This window comes from Anomaloglossus baeobatrachus, chromosome 3 (genome assembly GCF_048569485.1).
Source record: "Anomaloglossus baeobatrachus isolate aAnoBae1 chromosome 3, aAnoBae1.hap1, whole genome shotgun sequence".
Lineage (NCBI taxonomy): Eukaryota > Metazoa > Chordata > Amphibia > Anura > Aromobatidae > Anomaloglossus > Anomaloglossus baeobatrachus.
This window is the reverse complement of record NC_134355.1, coordinates 217,055,790-217,072,908: the sequence shown is the minus strand read 5'-3', so window position 1 is coordinate 217,072,908 and position 17,119 is coordinate 217,055,790. Positions and strand designations below refer to the sequence as shown.

Here is a 17,119-nt window from a genome sequence, read left to right as displayed (position 1 = left end):
TATAATGGGAGGCAATCACAAACACATAAAAATGCATTATAAATGTACACAAACAGTTAATAAACATTGCCATAACACTTACCGGTCCCCGCGATCCCTTCTCCACTCTGTCTCCTGCCGCTATTCCATCCGATGATCGCTTAATCCTCCCGGTGACCTGCACTGCCAGCAGAGATGCAGGACCTATCGTGACGTCAAAATAGCCATGTGACCAGTCATGTGGCTATTATCTCATTGGCTACAGACTGGTCACATGACTATGACACGTCATGTAGGACCTGCGAGTGCATCTCTCCGGTACACGGTGCACATATGTGTATCGCCGTGTACCGGAGACATGCTCTAGCACACGGTCAACTCCCCGTTCCGTTAGGGACCGGCTGACACAGCCGGTCATTAACGGAGATCACCGTTGCCATAGCAACGCAGTTAGCGGTGACGTCACCGCTAACCGCGGCTCCGAGAGCACCGTTGCTATGGTAACGCGTCTGTCAGCGTTACCGCTGTTACCGCTGACAGCCAGCACTGATCAATCACGGAGTGAATGCTGCACGCTGCTGCACGATTGTAGTGAGGATTGTAGTGAGGTTGAGGTTCCCCAGCCCCAAGTGATGAGCTGGTGAATCTCATCCTTCCTCACTACAATCGTCACTACTACTACACTAGTGAGGATTGTAGTGAGGATGAGATGCCCCAGCCCCAAGTGATGAGCTGGTGCACCTCATCCTTCCTCACTACAATCGTCACTACTACTACACTAGTGATGATTGTAGTGAGGATGAGATGCCCCAGCCCCAAGTGATGGTCTGGTGAACCTCATCCTCACTACAATCGTCACTACTACTACACTAGAAAGAAAGAAGACAGAAGAGCAGGATCGTGGAGGGGTGACAGGGTGTAATAAAGATGGAGTCTCTAATGTGTCTGTGTATTTATTTCTATTAAAGTATTTTTTCTCTGTGTGGTGTCTTTTTTTTAACCCTTTATTGGAAATTCTTAATGGCCGGGTCAAACATGCCTGACATTAAGAATCTCTGGCTTAATACTGGCTAGTAAAACAAAGCCAGTATTAACTCATGATTACCCAACAAGCCACCCGGCTCCAGGGCTGTTGGAAGAGTTGGATACAGCGCCAGATGATGGCGCTTCTATGAGAGCGCCATTTTCTGGGGCGGCTGCGGACTGCAATTCACAGCAGAGGCGCCCAGAAACCTCGGGCTAACCTGTGCTGCGGATTCCAATCCCCAGCTGCCTAGTTGTACCCGGCTGGACACAAAAATGGGGCGAAGCCCACGTCATTTGTTTTTTAATTATTTCATGAACTAAGTGAAATAATTAAAAAAAACGGGCTTCCCTATATTTTTGGTTCCCAGCCGGGTACAAATAGGCAACTGGGGGTTGGAGGCAGCCCGTGGCTGCCTGCTGTACCTGGCTAGCATACAAAAATATGGCGAAGCCCACGTCATTTTTTTGGTGGGCAAAAAAATTCTGCATACAGTCCTGGATGGAGTATGCTGAGCCTTGTAGTTCTGCAGCTGCTGTCTGCTCTTCTCCATACAGATAGACAGCAGCTGCAGAACTACAAGGCTCAGCATACTCCATCCAGGACTGTATGCAGAAGTTTTTTGCCCCCTGAAAAAATTATGTGGGCTTCGCCATATTTTTGTATGCTAGCCAGGTACAGCAGGCAGGTACGGCTGCCCCCAACCCCCAGTTGCCTATTTGTACCCGGCTGGGAACCAAAAATAAAGGGAAGACCTTTTTTTATTATTTCATGAATTTCATGAAATAATTAGAAAACAAATGACGTAGGCTTCGCCCCATTTTTGTGTCCAGCCAGGTACAACTAGGCAGCTGGGGATTGGAATCCGCAGCACAGGTTGGCCTGAGCTTTCTGGGCCCCACTGCTGCGAATTGCAGTCTGCAGCCGCCTCAGAAAATGGCATTTTCATAGAAGCGCCATATTCTGGTGCTGTATCCAACTCTTCCAGCACCTGCCTGCTGTACCTGGCTAGCATACAAAAATATGGCGAAGCTCACGTCCTTTTTTTGTAGTTTTTTGGCAAAAAAAATAAAAAATGCTTCCCTGGATTTTCCATTGCCAGTGAAGGTAACACCAAGCAGTGGGGGTTAGCAGCCAGTAGCTGCTTGGATTACCCTTAGCTAGCAATACAAAAAATGCAGCGGGAGCCCATATATATTTTTTTTAATTATTTATTTAAATAACTAAAAATAAAATGGGCTTCCCTGTATTTTGATTGCTGGACATCACAGTGCTGTAAAAATAAATCTTTAAAAAAATGACGTAGCGCTCCGCGGTATTTTTGACTCTCAGCGCAGATAAAGCAGACAGCTATGGGTTGCCACCCCCATCTGCCTGCCGTTACCTTGGTTGGCAATCAAAATACAGGGAAGCCCATTAATTTTTTCTATTTAAAAAATAGTTAAAAAAAAAAATGACGTTGGGTCCCCCCATTTTTGATAGCCAGCTAGGGTAAAGCAGACGGCTGTAGCCTGAAAACCACAGCTGGCAGCTTTACCGTGGTTGGGGATCCAATGTGGAGGTCCCCTCAGGCTCTTTTTTATAATTATTGTATAAATATTAATAATTACACAATAAAAGTAGGGTCCCCCCCAAATTGGATCACCAGCCAAGGTAAAGCGGACAGCTGTGGTCTGGTATTCTCAGGGTGGGAAGGTCCATAGTTATTGGGCCTTCACAGCCTAAAAATAGCAGGCCGCAGGCACCCCAGTCGTGGCGCATCCACTAGATGCGCCAATCCTGGCGCATCACCCCAGCTCATCCCGTGCCCTGGTGCAGTGGCAAACGGGGTAATAAATCGGGTTGATACTAGCTGTAAAGTAACCTGAGATCAAGCCCAGCAGTTTGTGATGTCATGGCGTCTATTAGATACTCAACATCATAAACTGTCAGTACTAACAAAAAAAAAAATCGACAAAAGAAATTTATTTGAAAAAACAGTCCCCAAAACATTTCCTCTTTCACCAATTTATTGTAAGAAAAAAAATAAAGGGGTCCCACGACGACTCTGGACCGTCTAGAATATGGGGGGGAGACACTCAGGGAACGTATCCCCCATTTTCTAGGAGTGCGGACCCTTCATGTGAGGAGTGTGGGTGCAATGAATCTGCACTCACTCATCTCGGGTCCACAGCAGCAGAGTCCATGTCGTAATGGTTGCTACCAAAGCTGCAATGCCCTGCTCATGAGGTAAGGGCATGCCTAATCAGGAGAACTACTGTAGAGGAAGCTCTGCTCACTGGTATATAGGTGCTCAGAGGTAATAATAGATAAAATTAGTGAGTAACCTCGGCACTCTAAATCTCCCAGACTAAGTCAGTAAGTCACAACGGATAGTAATGCAAAATCACTCTTTATTGGTCCGTATTAAGAAAAAAAAAATTTTCATAAGCATATATGTTTTTGTCCAAAACAAGTTACAAATGACGTTTCGGCCTGAGCCTTCGTCAGATTGGACTTATCTGCATGTAATTATGAAAAATGACAATAATCAGTATCACATAAGAGTGAGAGAACAATAACATAAACTCGAACAATGTAGAGGTACAATTGGGATGCAGCAAAAAAAATTGCAACACAGCAAGAAATGAAACACATGATACAAATGTCATAATACAGTACAAGGACAATATAGTAATGACAAATATGGGGTCAGAGTAGGCTTAGACAGCTCTGGTACGAAAGAGATGTCAATCATAAAGTAACATGTGCAGTAGGTGTAGAGCTACAGTGTGCATGGCAGAGCTAATGGGTAGACCGACCATAGAAAAAGAACGGAGAAAAAGGGGAAAAAAGTGGAGAAAAAAGTGGAGAAAAAGTGGAGAAAAAGTGGAGAAAAAGTGGAGAAAAAGTGGAGAAAAAAGTGGAGAATAAGTGGAGAAAAAGTGGAGAAAAAGTGGAGAATAAGTTGAGAAAAAGTGGAGAATAAGTGGAGAAAAAGTGGAGAATAAGTGGAGAAAAAGTGGAGAATAAGTTGAGAAAAAGTGGAGAAAAAGTGGAGAATAAGTGGAGAAAAAGTGGAGAGAAAGTGGAGAAAAAGTGGAGAAAAAGTGGAAAAAAATGGAGAAAAAGTGGAGAAAAAGTGGAGAAAAAGTGGAGAAAAAAATGGAGAAAAAGTGGAGAAAAAGTGGAGAAAAAAGTGGAGAATAAGTGGAGAAAAAGTGGAGAATAAGTGGAGAAAAAGTGGACAATAAGTGGAGAAAAAAATGGAGAAAAAGTGGAGAAAAAGTGGAGAATAAGTGGAGAAAAAGTGGTGAATAAGTGGAGAAAAAGTGGAGAAAAAGTGGAGAAAAAGTGGAGAATAAGTGGAGAAAAAGTGGAGAAAAAGTGGAGAAAAAGTGGAGAAAAAGTGGAGAGAAAGTGGAAAAAAAATGGAGAAAAAGTGGAGAAAAAAGTGGAGAATAAGTGGAGAAAAAGTGGAGAAAAAGTGGAGAGAAAAAGTGGAGAAAAAGTGGAGAATAAGTTGAGAAAAAGTGGAGAATAAGTGGAGAAAAAGTGGAGAATAAGTGGAGAAAAAGTGGAGAAAAAGTGGAGAAAAAGTGGAGAAAAAGTGAAGAATAAGTGGAGAATAAGTGGAGAAAAAGTGGAGAAAAAGTGGAGAAAAAGTGGAAAAAAATTGAGAAAAAGTGGAGAAAAAGTGGAGAAAAAGTGGAAAAAAAATGGAGAAAAAGTGGAAAAAAAGTAGGAAAAAAAGTGGAGAAAAAGTGGAGAAAAAGTGGAGAATAAGTGGAGAAAAAGTGGAGAAAAAGTGGAGAAAAAGTGGAAAAAAATTGAGAAAAAGTGGAGAAAAAGTGGAGAAAAAGTGGAAAAAACATGGAGAAAAAGTGGAGAAAAAGTGGAGAAAAAGTGGAAAAAAAATGGAGAAAAAGTGGAGAAAAAGTGGAAAAAAAATGGAGAAAAAGTGGAGAAAAAGTGGAGAAAAAGTGGAGAAAAAGTGGAGAAAAAGTGGAAAAATAATGGAGAAAAAGTGGAGAAAAAGTGGAGAAAAAAGTGGAGAATAAGTGGAGAAAAAGTGGAGAAAAAGTGGAGAAAAAGTGGAGAAAAAGTGGAAAAAAAGTGGAGAAAAAGTGGAGAAAAAGTGGAGAATAAGTGGAGAAAAAGTGGAGAAAAAGTGGAAAAAAATTGAGAAAAAGTGGAGAAAAAGTGCAGAAAAAGTGGAAAAAAAATTGAGAAAAAGTGGAGAAAAAGTGGAGAAAAAGTGGAAAAAAAATGGAGAAAAAGTGGACAAAAAAATGGAGAATAAGTGGAGAAAAAGTGGAGAAAAAGTGGAGAAAAAGTGGAGAAAAAAATGGAGAAAAAGTGGAGAAAAAGTGGAGAAAAAGTGGAGAAAAAGTGGAAAAAAAGTGGAGAAAAAGTGGAGAAAAAGTGGAGAAAAAAATGGAGAAAAAGTGGAGAAAAAGTGGAGAAAAAGTGGAAAAAAGTGGAGAAAAAGTGGAAAAAAATGGAGAAAAAGTGGAGAAAAAGTGGAGAAAAAGTGGAGAAAAAGTGGAGAAAAAATGTAGAAAAAGTGGAGAAAAAATGGAGAAAAAGTGGAGCACCCTTTGGTGCCTTTCATGTGGCACTAAGGGGTGCTTAGCTTTGTATTTAGCCAAAAAAATGAAAAAAAAATGACGTAGGGTTCCCCCTAGTTTTGTAGCCAGCTAGGGTAAAGCAGACGGCTGCAGCCTGCAGACCACAGCTGGCAACCTCACCTTGGCTGGTAATCCAAAACTGAGGGCACCCCACGCTGTTATTTTAAATTAAATAAATAATTTAAAAAAAAAACACGTTAGGGTCCCCCAAAATTGGATCACCAGCCAAGGTAAAGCAGACAGCTGGGGCCTGATATTCTCAGACTAGGGAGGTCCATGGTTATTGGACTCTCCCCAGCCTAAAAATAGCAGGCCGCAGCCGCCCCAGAAGTGGCGCATACATTAGATGCGCCAATCCTGGTGCTTCGCCCCAGCTCATCCCGCGCCCTGGTGCGGTGGCAAACGGGGTAATATATGGGGTTAATACCAGATGTGTAAGTCACCTGGCATCAAGCCCTGGGGTTGGTGAGGTCAGGCGTCTATCAGATACCCGACATCACCAACCCAGTCAGTAATAAAAAAAATAGATGACAAATACATTTTTATTTGAAAAAACACTCCCCAAAACATTCCCTCTTTAACCAATTTATTAGAATGAAAAACAAATCCAGGTCTGGTGTAATCCAAGGGGTTGCCATGACGATCCACACTGTCCCAGTCAATGAAGAGCAGGATGTTCCCCATTGGCTGGGAGAGCAGTGCAGTGACCTGAGCTAACATCAATGGGTCAGCCCAGGTCACTGCAGGGGATGACAAGTGCTGCTGTCAGCGAGGTACATTACCTGCGCTGATCTCCAGCACTGCCGACAGCCCCTGTCACTGAGCTCAATGACCGGCTTCACACCAAGTATCGCGAGAGGTTCGTGACGTCACCGCTAGTCAGTCTCGGGTCGGAAGCGAGAGGTGATGTGACAAGCGGCGGCCATGGAGGACAGTGACAGCGCTGAGGTCGGGATGGCGGGACTTCATCACCGCAGGTAAGCCGAGCGGGGGGGGGGGGTGTGGGTGTGCGTGTGTGTGTGTGTGTGTGTATGTGTACATGCCGCGGGCAGGAGGGGGCGGAGCGAGCTGAGCGGGGAAGTGTGGGCTTCCTGCACGTAACTAAGATAAACATCGGGTTACTAACCAAAGCGCTTTGCTTGGATACCCGATGTTTATCTTGGTTACCAGCTTCTGGCAGGCTGCCAGCGATGGCTCCTGCACACTGTAGCTGTAAAAAGCCCTGCTTTTTGCTGCTAGAACCGTTCTCGAACATATCTAGAACTATCGAGCTTTTGCAAAAAGCTCGAGTTCTAGTTCGATCTCGAACAGCCCCCAAAATCACTCGAGCCCCGAACTGGAGAACCTCGAACCACGAACCGCGCTCAACTCTAGTGATCACGTCACATGACTTCCGATGGGGCCGGGTAAGTTATGCTTATGGCGGTGCGCTGATACATCTCGCTGTCAGATTTATGGGGTTAATAGGCGTGGGGGAAACGCGATTGCACTTGTGCCTAGCAGGCACATGTCAGCTGTTGAAATCAGCTGATATGTGCGGATCGCCATGGGCTGCCCATGGCAGTCCATGGGGATCATAGTGACATAATCCATGACGTGCCCAGTATGTCATATGTCATGAAGAGATCAATGAACATACAAAGTTTTGGAAATCTGACCAGTGTCACTATACAGTATGTGGTCATAACTCTTTAATGCTTCAATGAATCCCTGTCGCGGAAGTGTCACATGACAACACAGGGTGAGGGAATCACAATATTAAGACTTTATTGGATCCCCAAACAATTAACGGCACATAACACATAACCAGCAAAACACACAAATGTAACAGGCAACAGAGTCTCACCCTTCTGCTGGCTCACCAGGGATTAGAATGTCCGTTTCTCAGAGCTTCCAGGGCTATTTACTCCAATCCAGCAGCACCCCGCTTTTGGCGGGCACCCACCGAGAAAGGAATAATGCCAGATTTAGGAAGCTGGCTGAGGACTGCAAAGTCTGTAGTGAGATGACTGGATTGTCCCAAGCTGGATTTTTTCCTTAGGTAGTCCTTGGTATCACAGCCGAATCCTTGCATTCAATGCTGAAGTCCATATAGTGTTATAATCCAGGTTATGGCTTGCCAATCGGATCCGCAGGTCCTAGATTGGTAAGCATGTAGCAAGAGTCTCTGGTATGATGATATAATCCTGGTAGCCGGAGTCGAAATCCCTAGAAGCACTTTTATATCGCATACACAACACCACGTGACTACCATTTCCGGCACAATGTATGCAATGTGAGGGTTCATATGCAGTCACATTGAGTAAGGGGTACTTTGCACATTGCGATATCGCTACTGCGATATCGTCGGGGTTAAATCGAAAGTGACGCACATCCGGCGCCAGTAACGACGTTGCAACGTGTAAAGCCTAGATGCACCGATAAACGATCTCAAAAGCGTCGAAAATCGGTGATCTGTGTAGTGTCGGACATTTTCATAATGTCGCACCAATAGGAGATACGATGTTGTTCGTCGTTCCTGCGGCAGCACACATAGCTGTGTGTGAAGCTGCAGGAGCGAGAAACATCTACCTGCGTCCACCGGCTATGCGGAAGGAAGGAGGTGGGCGGGATGTTTACGTCCCGCTCATCTCCGCCCCTCCGCTTCTATTGGCCGCCTGTCGTGTGACGTCGCTGTGACGCCGCATGGCCCGCCCCCTTAGGAAGGAGGTGGGTTGCCGGCCAGAGCGACGTCGCCGGGCAGGTAAGTGCGTGTGAAGCTGCCATAGCGATAATGTTCGCTACGGCAGCTATCACAAGTTATCTCATGTGCGACGGGGGCGGGTACTATCGCGCTAGGCATCGCTATCATCGGCTAGCGATGTCGCAGCGTGCAAAGTACCCCTAACTGTAGACTTATGATTTAGACCAGACAACCACTTTAACATATTAAAATTTTACTACACAATTCGGTTTTAAAAAAAGACAGATTTTTTTCAAGTATTTACGGTACCTTTTCTTCTAAGCCAACAGCTTGGAGAGCTTGACGACCTCTGTATGATAAAGCCAAATTAATACTTCTTCCACTTATACTTTTGGCAGTTCTTATATCTATTTCAATAAAATAAAAAAGTACAAAATTATTTTAATTAAAATAGCTGAACCACTTTATAAGAAGGATAAATTGTCCACTTTAAAAAAAAAATGTAGATAGACATTTAATTGCAACTGTTCAATATACTTAGTATGTGCAATGTAAATATGTTCATGCTGTTAAGGTATGTCACTGTAAGTACTTAGGTACAAGAGATGGCAATCTGAGGCATGCAGCAGCTCCACCATGTCCTGGCTGACTTGTTACTCACTAATTTCCCTGCCTACCATGTAGCAGAAGAATATGTAAGGCCGAGGTCACATTAACGTATGCATTCGGTGCGAGAGCATCGGATGCAATTGTGGCGCCCCAGGACCTGGTCGCCACAACAGCATTGCCCTCCCAAAAGGGTTAATGCTGAGCCTGGAGGTAATTGGGAGATCTATTGGCCAGTAAGTTAACACTCAACACAGTTCTCCCTCCGGCCAGCAGGGGGAGCTCTGAACCTGGAACTTCAGGGAGCATTCCTTAAGTCTGGCTGGAAGGAGGAAGTGGTAGTTAGTCTGGAGACAGGAGTGAAAGAGTGCAGACGCAGAGTAGTGCTGCCTTGTAAACTGGGGCCTAGAGCTTGGATAGCTTGGCCCAGTGAAGCAAGGGGAGCAGAGAGGCACAGCAGGGACTCGGACATCGGAGTCTGTAGTTGCCAGGGCATAAAATCCATCCCTGGTAGCTGAATCCGGAGGGCAGGAGAGCTGTAAGCCCCCTGTCCCAGAAGCAATCTGAAGGTACAGCTGCATCCCAAGGGCCCGGTGTAGACTCCAGCAGAGAAGCACCAGAGAGGGCCTGCGCAGTCTACCACATAGAAAAGGGGACGAACAACAAGTCCCAGCAGCAAGAGGGCAATTGCAAACCCAAAGTGCAGTGTCCTAACACAGCAGAGAAAGATTAAGGAGTAGGCCTCATACTCAACTGGCCAAAGATCACCCCAGGCACTTCCAGGCCGGCCGGATCATCTTTACCATCTGTGACGGTCTCCCTGGACTAAGTTTCTGCCGAGTAAAAGAGGAGAAGGTAAAGAGACTACTGTTTGTGCCTGTTTCTTTCATTGCTGGTCGGCCCTGCACCGTGTTAGTCACGCAGCACCATAGACTTCCACAAGCACCAACCGTGCCCCGGGCATTGCTCCACCTGTGGGGAGCAGTACTACCATTGCTGCCATAACATCATCCCGGAGGCCTCACACAGCAGCGGCGGCTTAGTAGCCGCATACCACAGGTGGCGTCACGAACACAAACTTTAATTCAAGCCACATATTCAACTGACACCCACCAGGGCCACGGAGCCGGGCCCAGCCACCACTGACTACCACCGGACTAGTCCGGTCCGGCACCGGGTGTCCCATAGCCCTGGGGTGGGCGAGTCACAATATGCTAACGAATATGACACTTTGCTCAGGCTCTGCTGTGAGCGTGAGCCAAGTGTCAGGCAACTGTTATTCAATCCTGTGATCAGTTCATCATCTCTCCATCATCTTCATTGCCAGTCTTTGCATATATCGCACTGAGCTTGGATGAGCAGTGATGATTTTGTTATTGGAAAACACCCATGGTGTCAAACACAGAGAATTTTGCAGAAGCATAAATTACAAATAAGCCCATGTCACGTGTGGAAAGTCCCTGATGTACCAAAACAGTGGAAGCCCCATCATGTGACCCTATTTTGGAAAATATATCCATCATGGAATTTAGCTGGATGTAAGGTGAGCACTTTTAACCCCCAAGTGCTTCACACAATTTTATGACATTGAGCCGTGAAAATGAAAAAACAAAAATTTCCCACAAACATGTTGCTTTTGCCATAAATTTTTCATTTTCAGAAGTGTAACAGGAACAATGGTCCCATCCAATTTGATGTGCAATTTCTCCTGAGTACGCAGATACCCCAAATGTGGTGGAAAACCACTCTTTAGGGCACACAACAAGCCTCTAAAGGGAAGGAGCAACATTTGACTTTAAGAATGCAAATTAGCTGGAATCATTAGCTGATTCAATGTCGAATTTGGAGAGCCCCTGATGTACCTACACAGTGTATACCGTGGCAACATGACCCCATATTGTAAACTAGAACCCTCAGGGAATTTAGCTACATGTGTGGTGAGCACCTTGAAATCCCAGTTGCTTCACAGAATTTTATAATGTTGAGCCATGAAAATGAAAAAAAAAATGCAATTTTTTCACAAATGTAGCTTTTGACCAAACGTTTAAATTTTCGCAAGGCTAGCTGGAGAAGTTGCACTGTAAAATTTAATGTGCAGTTTTTCCTGAGTACGCCAATATCCCATATGTGATAGAAAATTGCTGTTTGGGCACACGACAGGGAAGGGAAAGAGCACCATTTTGGAGCACATATTTAGTTGGAATGGTTTGGGGGTGCCATTTCCCATTTGCAGAGCCCCTGAGATGCCAGAAAAGTAGCCCCCCCCACAAATGACCCAGTTTTACAAACTGCAACCTCAATGAACTCATCTAGGTGTGTCGTGAGCATATTGAAATCACAAGTGTGCATGTTGAGTATATGGTTTCAGACATTTCCGTTGCAAATCTACATCTTGCAAAACACACACCAAAAGCGCATGCATCTTTGATGTGGTTTAGTTGCTTCTTTTGCCAGGAGATGCAGATTTGGTGCAGAAATATCTGCAATCAAATACTGAATATGTGAACATAGCCTAATCTGGTAATTCATTGAGTTCAATGAGTTCAACTGAGGTGTGCCAAAAATAATCTACCTTTATTCAACTGAGGTGAGGTCACTGAGTTAAATGAGTTCACCTCAGGTCAATTCACCTGAAGTCATAGCTGGGGTACTAAAGAAACCGCCAGCTGTGACCTCAAGTGAACTCACTGACATCACTGCTCACAGCTGTGGCTCCCTCAGTGTGTCCCACAGGCTGCTGTGATTGGTTATGTTTTATAATGCGACCATGCACTGCAACCTCAGATGAAGCAGAGCCAGTATTAACAAATTAGCAAATCCGGCACATCCTGCTTAGTTAAAAAAGTATCTTCTTCTTTATTCAAAACGTAGACAGAATTTTAAAACATAGTGCTGAAGCATGCACACCACATGCTCATGTGTTTCTGACTAAGCGTCCTTAGTCATAGGAGATCACAATACATTACAGGTGAGTATTTAAAACTACAAGCAGCCAATCAAAATAACACATTAGCATAAAACAGAGAAAAGAAAAAAATCACATATGTATGGAGGAGAAAAACCTTTGTTTAAACTTCTCCAAATATTTTTAGTGTTACACAGCTTAGAAAACCAAACATTTGTACAGACATTGCCGAGGATCCTTCAATAGTTACAATAAAGATCATTGTTATAGTTCAAACCTATTTTTTTTTCTTTTTGTTATCAATTTTAAGGTTCAAAATACTTTTCTAGGAGTTAGAGTTATTTTTACCGACTGCCTGCTCTTTCAAGAGCTTAAATTTTTTTCAGGAAATAGAGGGAAAAAAAAGCTTTTTTATTTTCATGGTATTTGTAAGATGCTCTGCAATGCATATTTTTGGTGTACTTTTTTGGGGGTAAAGCTTTCCATATATTAGCTTTTGGCAATTCGAATGTCTATACATTGTTGCAAGAATCAATTAATGCTATTCCGATTGTAATATAGAGCACAAAAACTAAGGACGCTGTGGGCATTGAGAACTTGTCAGGGTCATGTGATGTGCGTGTTTCAGCGCCATGTTTTAAAATTCTGTCTATGTTTTGAATAAAGAAGATACTTGTTTAACTATACAGGATGTACCGGATTTGCTAATTTTTTGATGTTCATGTCTTCCGTGATGTACAGTTAGGTCCAGAAATATTTGGACAGTGACACAAGTTTTGTTATTTTAGCTGTGTACAAAAACATGTTCAGAAATACAATTATATATATAATATGGGCTCAAAGTGCACACTCCCAGCTGCAATATGAGAGTTTTCACATCCAAATCGGAGAAAGGGTTTAGGAATCATAGCTCTGTAATGCATAGCCTCCTCTTTTTCAAGGGACCAAAAGTAATTGGACAAGGGACTCTAAGGGCTGCAATTAACTCTGAAGGCATCTCCCTCGTTAACCTGTAATCAATTAAGTAGTTAAAAGGTCTGGGGTTGATTACAGGTGTGTGGTTTTGCATTTGGAAGCTGTTGCTGTGACCAGACAACATGCGGTCTAAGGAACTCTCAATTGAGGTGAAGCAGAACATCCTGAGGCTAAAAAAAAAGAAAAAATCCATCAGAGAGATAGCAGACATGCTTGGAGTAGCAAAATCAACAGTCGGGTACATTCTGAGAAAAAAGGAATTGACTGGCAAGCTTGGGAACTCAAAAAGGGCCTGGGCGTCCACGGATGACAACAGTGGTGGATGATCGCCGCATACTTTCTTTGGTGAAGAAGAACCCATTCACAACATCAACTGAAGTCCAGAACACTCTCAGTGAAGTAGGTGTATCTGTCTCTAAGTCAACAGTAAAGAGAAGACTCCATGAAAGTAAATACAAAGGGTTCACATCTAGATGCAAACCATGCATCAATTCCAAAAATAGACAGGCCAGAGTTAAATTTGCTGAAAAACACCTCATGAAGCCAGCTCAGTTCTGGAAAAGTATTCTATGGACAGATGAGACCAAGATCAACCTGTACCAGAATGATGGGAAGAAAAAAGTTTGGAGAAGAAAGGGAACGGCACATGATCCAAGGCACACCACATCCTCTGTGTTTATTGATGACATAACAGCAGACAAGAGTAGCCGGATGAATTCTGAAGTGTACCGGGATATACTTTCAGCCCAGATTCAGCCAACTGCCGCAAAGTTGATCAGACGGCGCTTCATAGTACAGATGGATAATGACCCCAAGCATACAGCCAAAGCTACCCAGGAGTTCATGAGTGCAAAAAAGTGGAACATTCTGCAATGGCCAAGTCAATCACCAGATCTTAACCCAATTGAGCATGCATTTCACTTGCTCAAATCCAGACTTAAGACGGAAAGACCCACAAACAAGTAAGACCTGAAGGCTGCGGCTGTAAAGGCCTGGCAAAGCATTAAGAAGGAGGAAACCCAGCGTTTGGTGATGTCCATGGGTTCCAGACTTAAGGCAGTGATTGCCTCCAAAGGATTCGCAACAAAATATTGAAAATAAAAATATTTTGTTTGGGTTTGGTTTATTTGTCCAATTACTTTTGACCTCCTAAAATGTGGAGTGTTTGTAAAGAAATGTGTACAATTCCTACAATTTCTATCAGATATTTTTGTTCAAACCTTCAAATTAAACGTTACAATCTGCACTTGAATTCTGTTGTAGAGGTTTCATTTCAAATCCAATGTGGTGGCATGCAGAGCCCAACTCGCGAAAATTGTGTCACTGTCCAAATATTTCTGGACCTAACTGTACTTCATCTGAGCAGTCCAGCAAATGTGCAAACAACAATTCCACAATCGGGAACGTTGGCAGTTTCTTTCTACATTTTTTTTTCAAAGCCATGGATATCATGGTGTGGATTACGTGTGACTTGCAGCGGTGTGGTAGAGATTAATAATATAAATTATATAAATAGATTATAAATAAAGGATTTTTCTCTGTGTTTTGTGTTTTTTCTTTTTATTTACACAATTAGTAATGGGGGTTGCATAAACCCCTCCCCATTACTAATCTTAGGCTTGATGACAGCCCTGATTTTTTGACAAATGACAGCTGTCATTAATGGGAACCTGTCATGTAGTTTTTTTTATATATATTAAGCCACTCCTATGTTTTAAATGATGCAACGTGCATCACTATCATGATTTTCTAAAAAAAAAATCCATGTTTTATCTTAAAAAAGAGTTTATATGCTTAGGTAAAAGCCGTACAGACCTTTGTTTTCAGTCATGTAGGTGGACCTTTTGCTAGGAATCAGTCATGCCCCTTACGTTCAAGCAAAATTCTTTTTTGAACTTAGTCACAACCCCTGCAGTTTAATTGATTATACACAGATCCTTTACCAGAAATTCTTTGCTTAGATCTGCCCATTATGTTCACATGATCATGACATCACACAGGTGCTATATAGACCATTTGTCCAATGCTGACCTGAACTCCACTCATTACAGTCACATGATTGGGACATCAAACAGATCCTGCATTGACTAGCTAAGCTCCAGAAATCAACATTGGTCTATCCAGGACTTGGGTGATGTCAGGTTCATGTGACTGTAATGGGCGGAGCTTAGATTAACATTGGACAAATGGTCTATGTAGGCAGGACCTTTGAGTGGTCACAATCATATGACCGTAATGGGTGGAGTTCAGCAGAGAAGTTCTGGTAAAGGACTTATGTATAATCAATTACACTGCAGGGGGCGTGACTACGTTCACAAAAGAATTTTGCTTGAACGTGAGTGACATGACTGATTCCCAGCAAAAAGAACACTTGCATGACTGAAAACACAGGTCTGTACTGGTTTTACCTAAGCATATAAACTCTTTTTTTAAGAAAAATAAATGGAATTTGTTGGGGGGAAAGCCCATGTGAATGATGCACATTGCATCATTTAAAACAGATTGTGTGCAGTTTAATATTGAAAAACGACATGACAGGTTCCCTGCAACCCCTTATATTATCTTGACTGCCACCGCTCAAGGTCAATAAAGATGAGCCATCTAACGAATGTGCCAGTTCTAAGGTGGCTGCAGGCTGCTATTATTAGGCTGAAGGGGGTCTAATAACCATGAGCCTCCCCAGTATGAGAATATCAATCCCCAGCTGTCTGTTTTATCTTTTTATACAGAGCCAAGATAACGCACACAGCTGGGGGCTGCAGCCTCCAGCTTTCTTATTAATTTGGGCTGGGTATCAAAATATGGGGGTCCCAACGCTATTTTTTTCAATTATTTATTTATTTTTACACTCCACTTATAGGACCCAGACAGCTAGTGTGAGGGCAACCAATCACAGATGTCGGCATGCCAGCAGTCTGACTGCAACCAAACACAGACGCTGTTACAGAGGGTGGCCAGTGAAAGCAGTGAATATTCATAAGCTTTAATAAGTGGACCCAGAAGCAATGTGAGAGCTGCGCAGAAACTTGGTAAGTATATTTGTCCTGCATTAATCCCCATTTTGCCTTTTATTACATTTTGTTTTGTCCAGGTGGCCGAACCCAAACAGTAACACTGTCTTCCCTGAGAAGTCCTTGTTTAGGGTACGTGCATGGAGACTAGGTATTCGATACTGACTTCGAATTTTACAGTCCAGGTTCGCCTATCACTAATAAGAAGCTCTCAATGCAAATCTATGAAAACCAGACTGATAAACTAACATTGAAATGTGACCTCTGATTCACTTCAAGAATTAAACACTGGAGCAATGCGGTAGGTGACAAACTGCTGGAGACCAATGGCGGTGGTGGTGATAAAATTATTTTTATGGCGGCAGTAAAGACGTGACAGGTGAGTATATGAGCAGGGTTATGATCTTAGATTAAAAACACTACTTTAGCAAAAAAAAAATGCTGGAGTGGTGCTTTAGGTTAAGTGGTCGAGCAAAACTGGTACTGTATGGTTGAGCTGCATGAAGTGTCTGAAAACCTCGCTGTGGTCATTGTCTGTGAACAGGTCTGAGTTGCTAATGTGAATGAAATTTACAGAGGCATACAAAGAAATCATGGGCCCCCATAGCAAAAGTCTGAATAGGGCCCCCTCAAACAAAAAAAATACATTTAAATATTAACATAATAAACAGCACATGCGTTACTAGGGGCGGCTTACATGTTACTGGGAGGAGTATTCAAGTTACTGGGGGCAGCATGCAAGTTACTATGGGCCAGTGGGGGGCATACAAGTTATTTGGGGGGCATATATGACGCACCACAGTGCTTTGGGGTACTCGGTCACGGGCAGTGTATTGCTGGGATATGACACTGAGTGGCCGTTGCCTGGTTTCCGTAACCCTGGGGGTTGCTTAAAAGAGGTTATGTACATGGGAAAAATAAAGATAATTTGTTTTTCGTGACGACACTTGCGGTATGTGGCTATATGAGGAAAGCTGTCGCTGCAAAATCTCCCACTGCTGGGGCTGATGGTATTGGGCAGCTGAGGTGTGATGGCTCTCCACAAGTAAAGCTAGGCCCCAGGGGAGGATGATAGGGGTTGTAGTATGTTGGTGCAGATGTGTAGGAAGAATTCAGACAACACAGGGGCTGCGGTTTAACTTGTGCTTTACTCACTGGTTTAGGAGTTGCTGCTACCCGGTTTGTGCTGGTCTTTACCAATCTGGTATTCCCTTCGTTCCAGTGCCGGTGTAGTGAACTGGTGAGCTTTACTTCCTTGCACCCTGTAGTAGTTGGTGGGTCCCTGTGGCTTGGAGCTGTTTTGGTGTCACGTCCTGTTGTCTCCGT

General features: G+C 43.5%; 1 protein-coding gene across 1 annotated transcript in view; it reads right to left on the bottom strand.

Annotated features, from left to right (window-relative positions):
* Positions 1-17,119, bottom strand: part of KMO (kynurenine 3-monooxygenase) — a 1,795,071-nt gene that overhangs the window by 1,400,758 nt on the left and 377,194 nt on the right. The window contains exon 3 of the mRNA XM_075338209.1: positions 8,606-8,703. Within this exon, the coding sequence (XP_075194324.1) occupies positions 8,606-8,703 (98 nt within the window). The remainder of the gene's footprint in view (positions 1-8,605; positions 8,704-17,119) is intronic.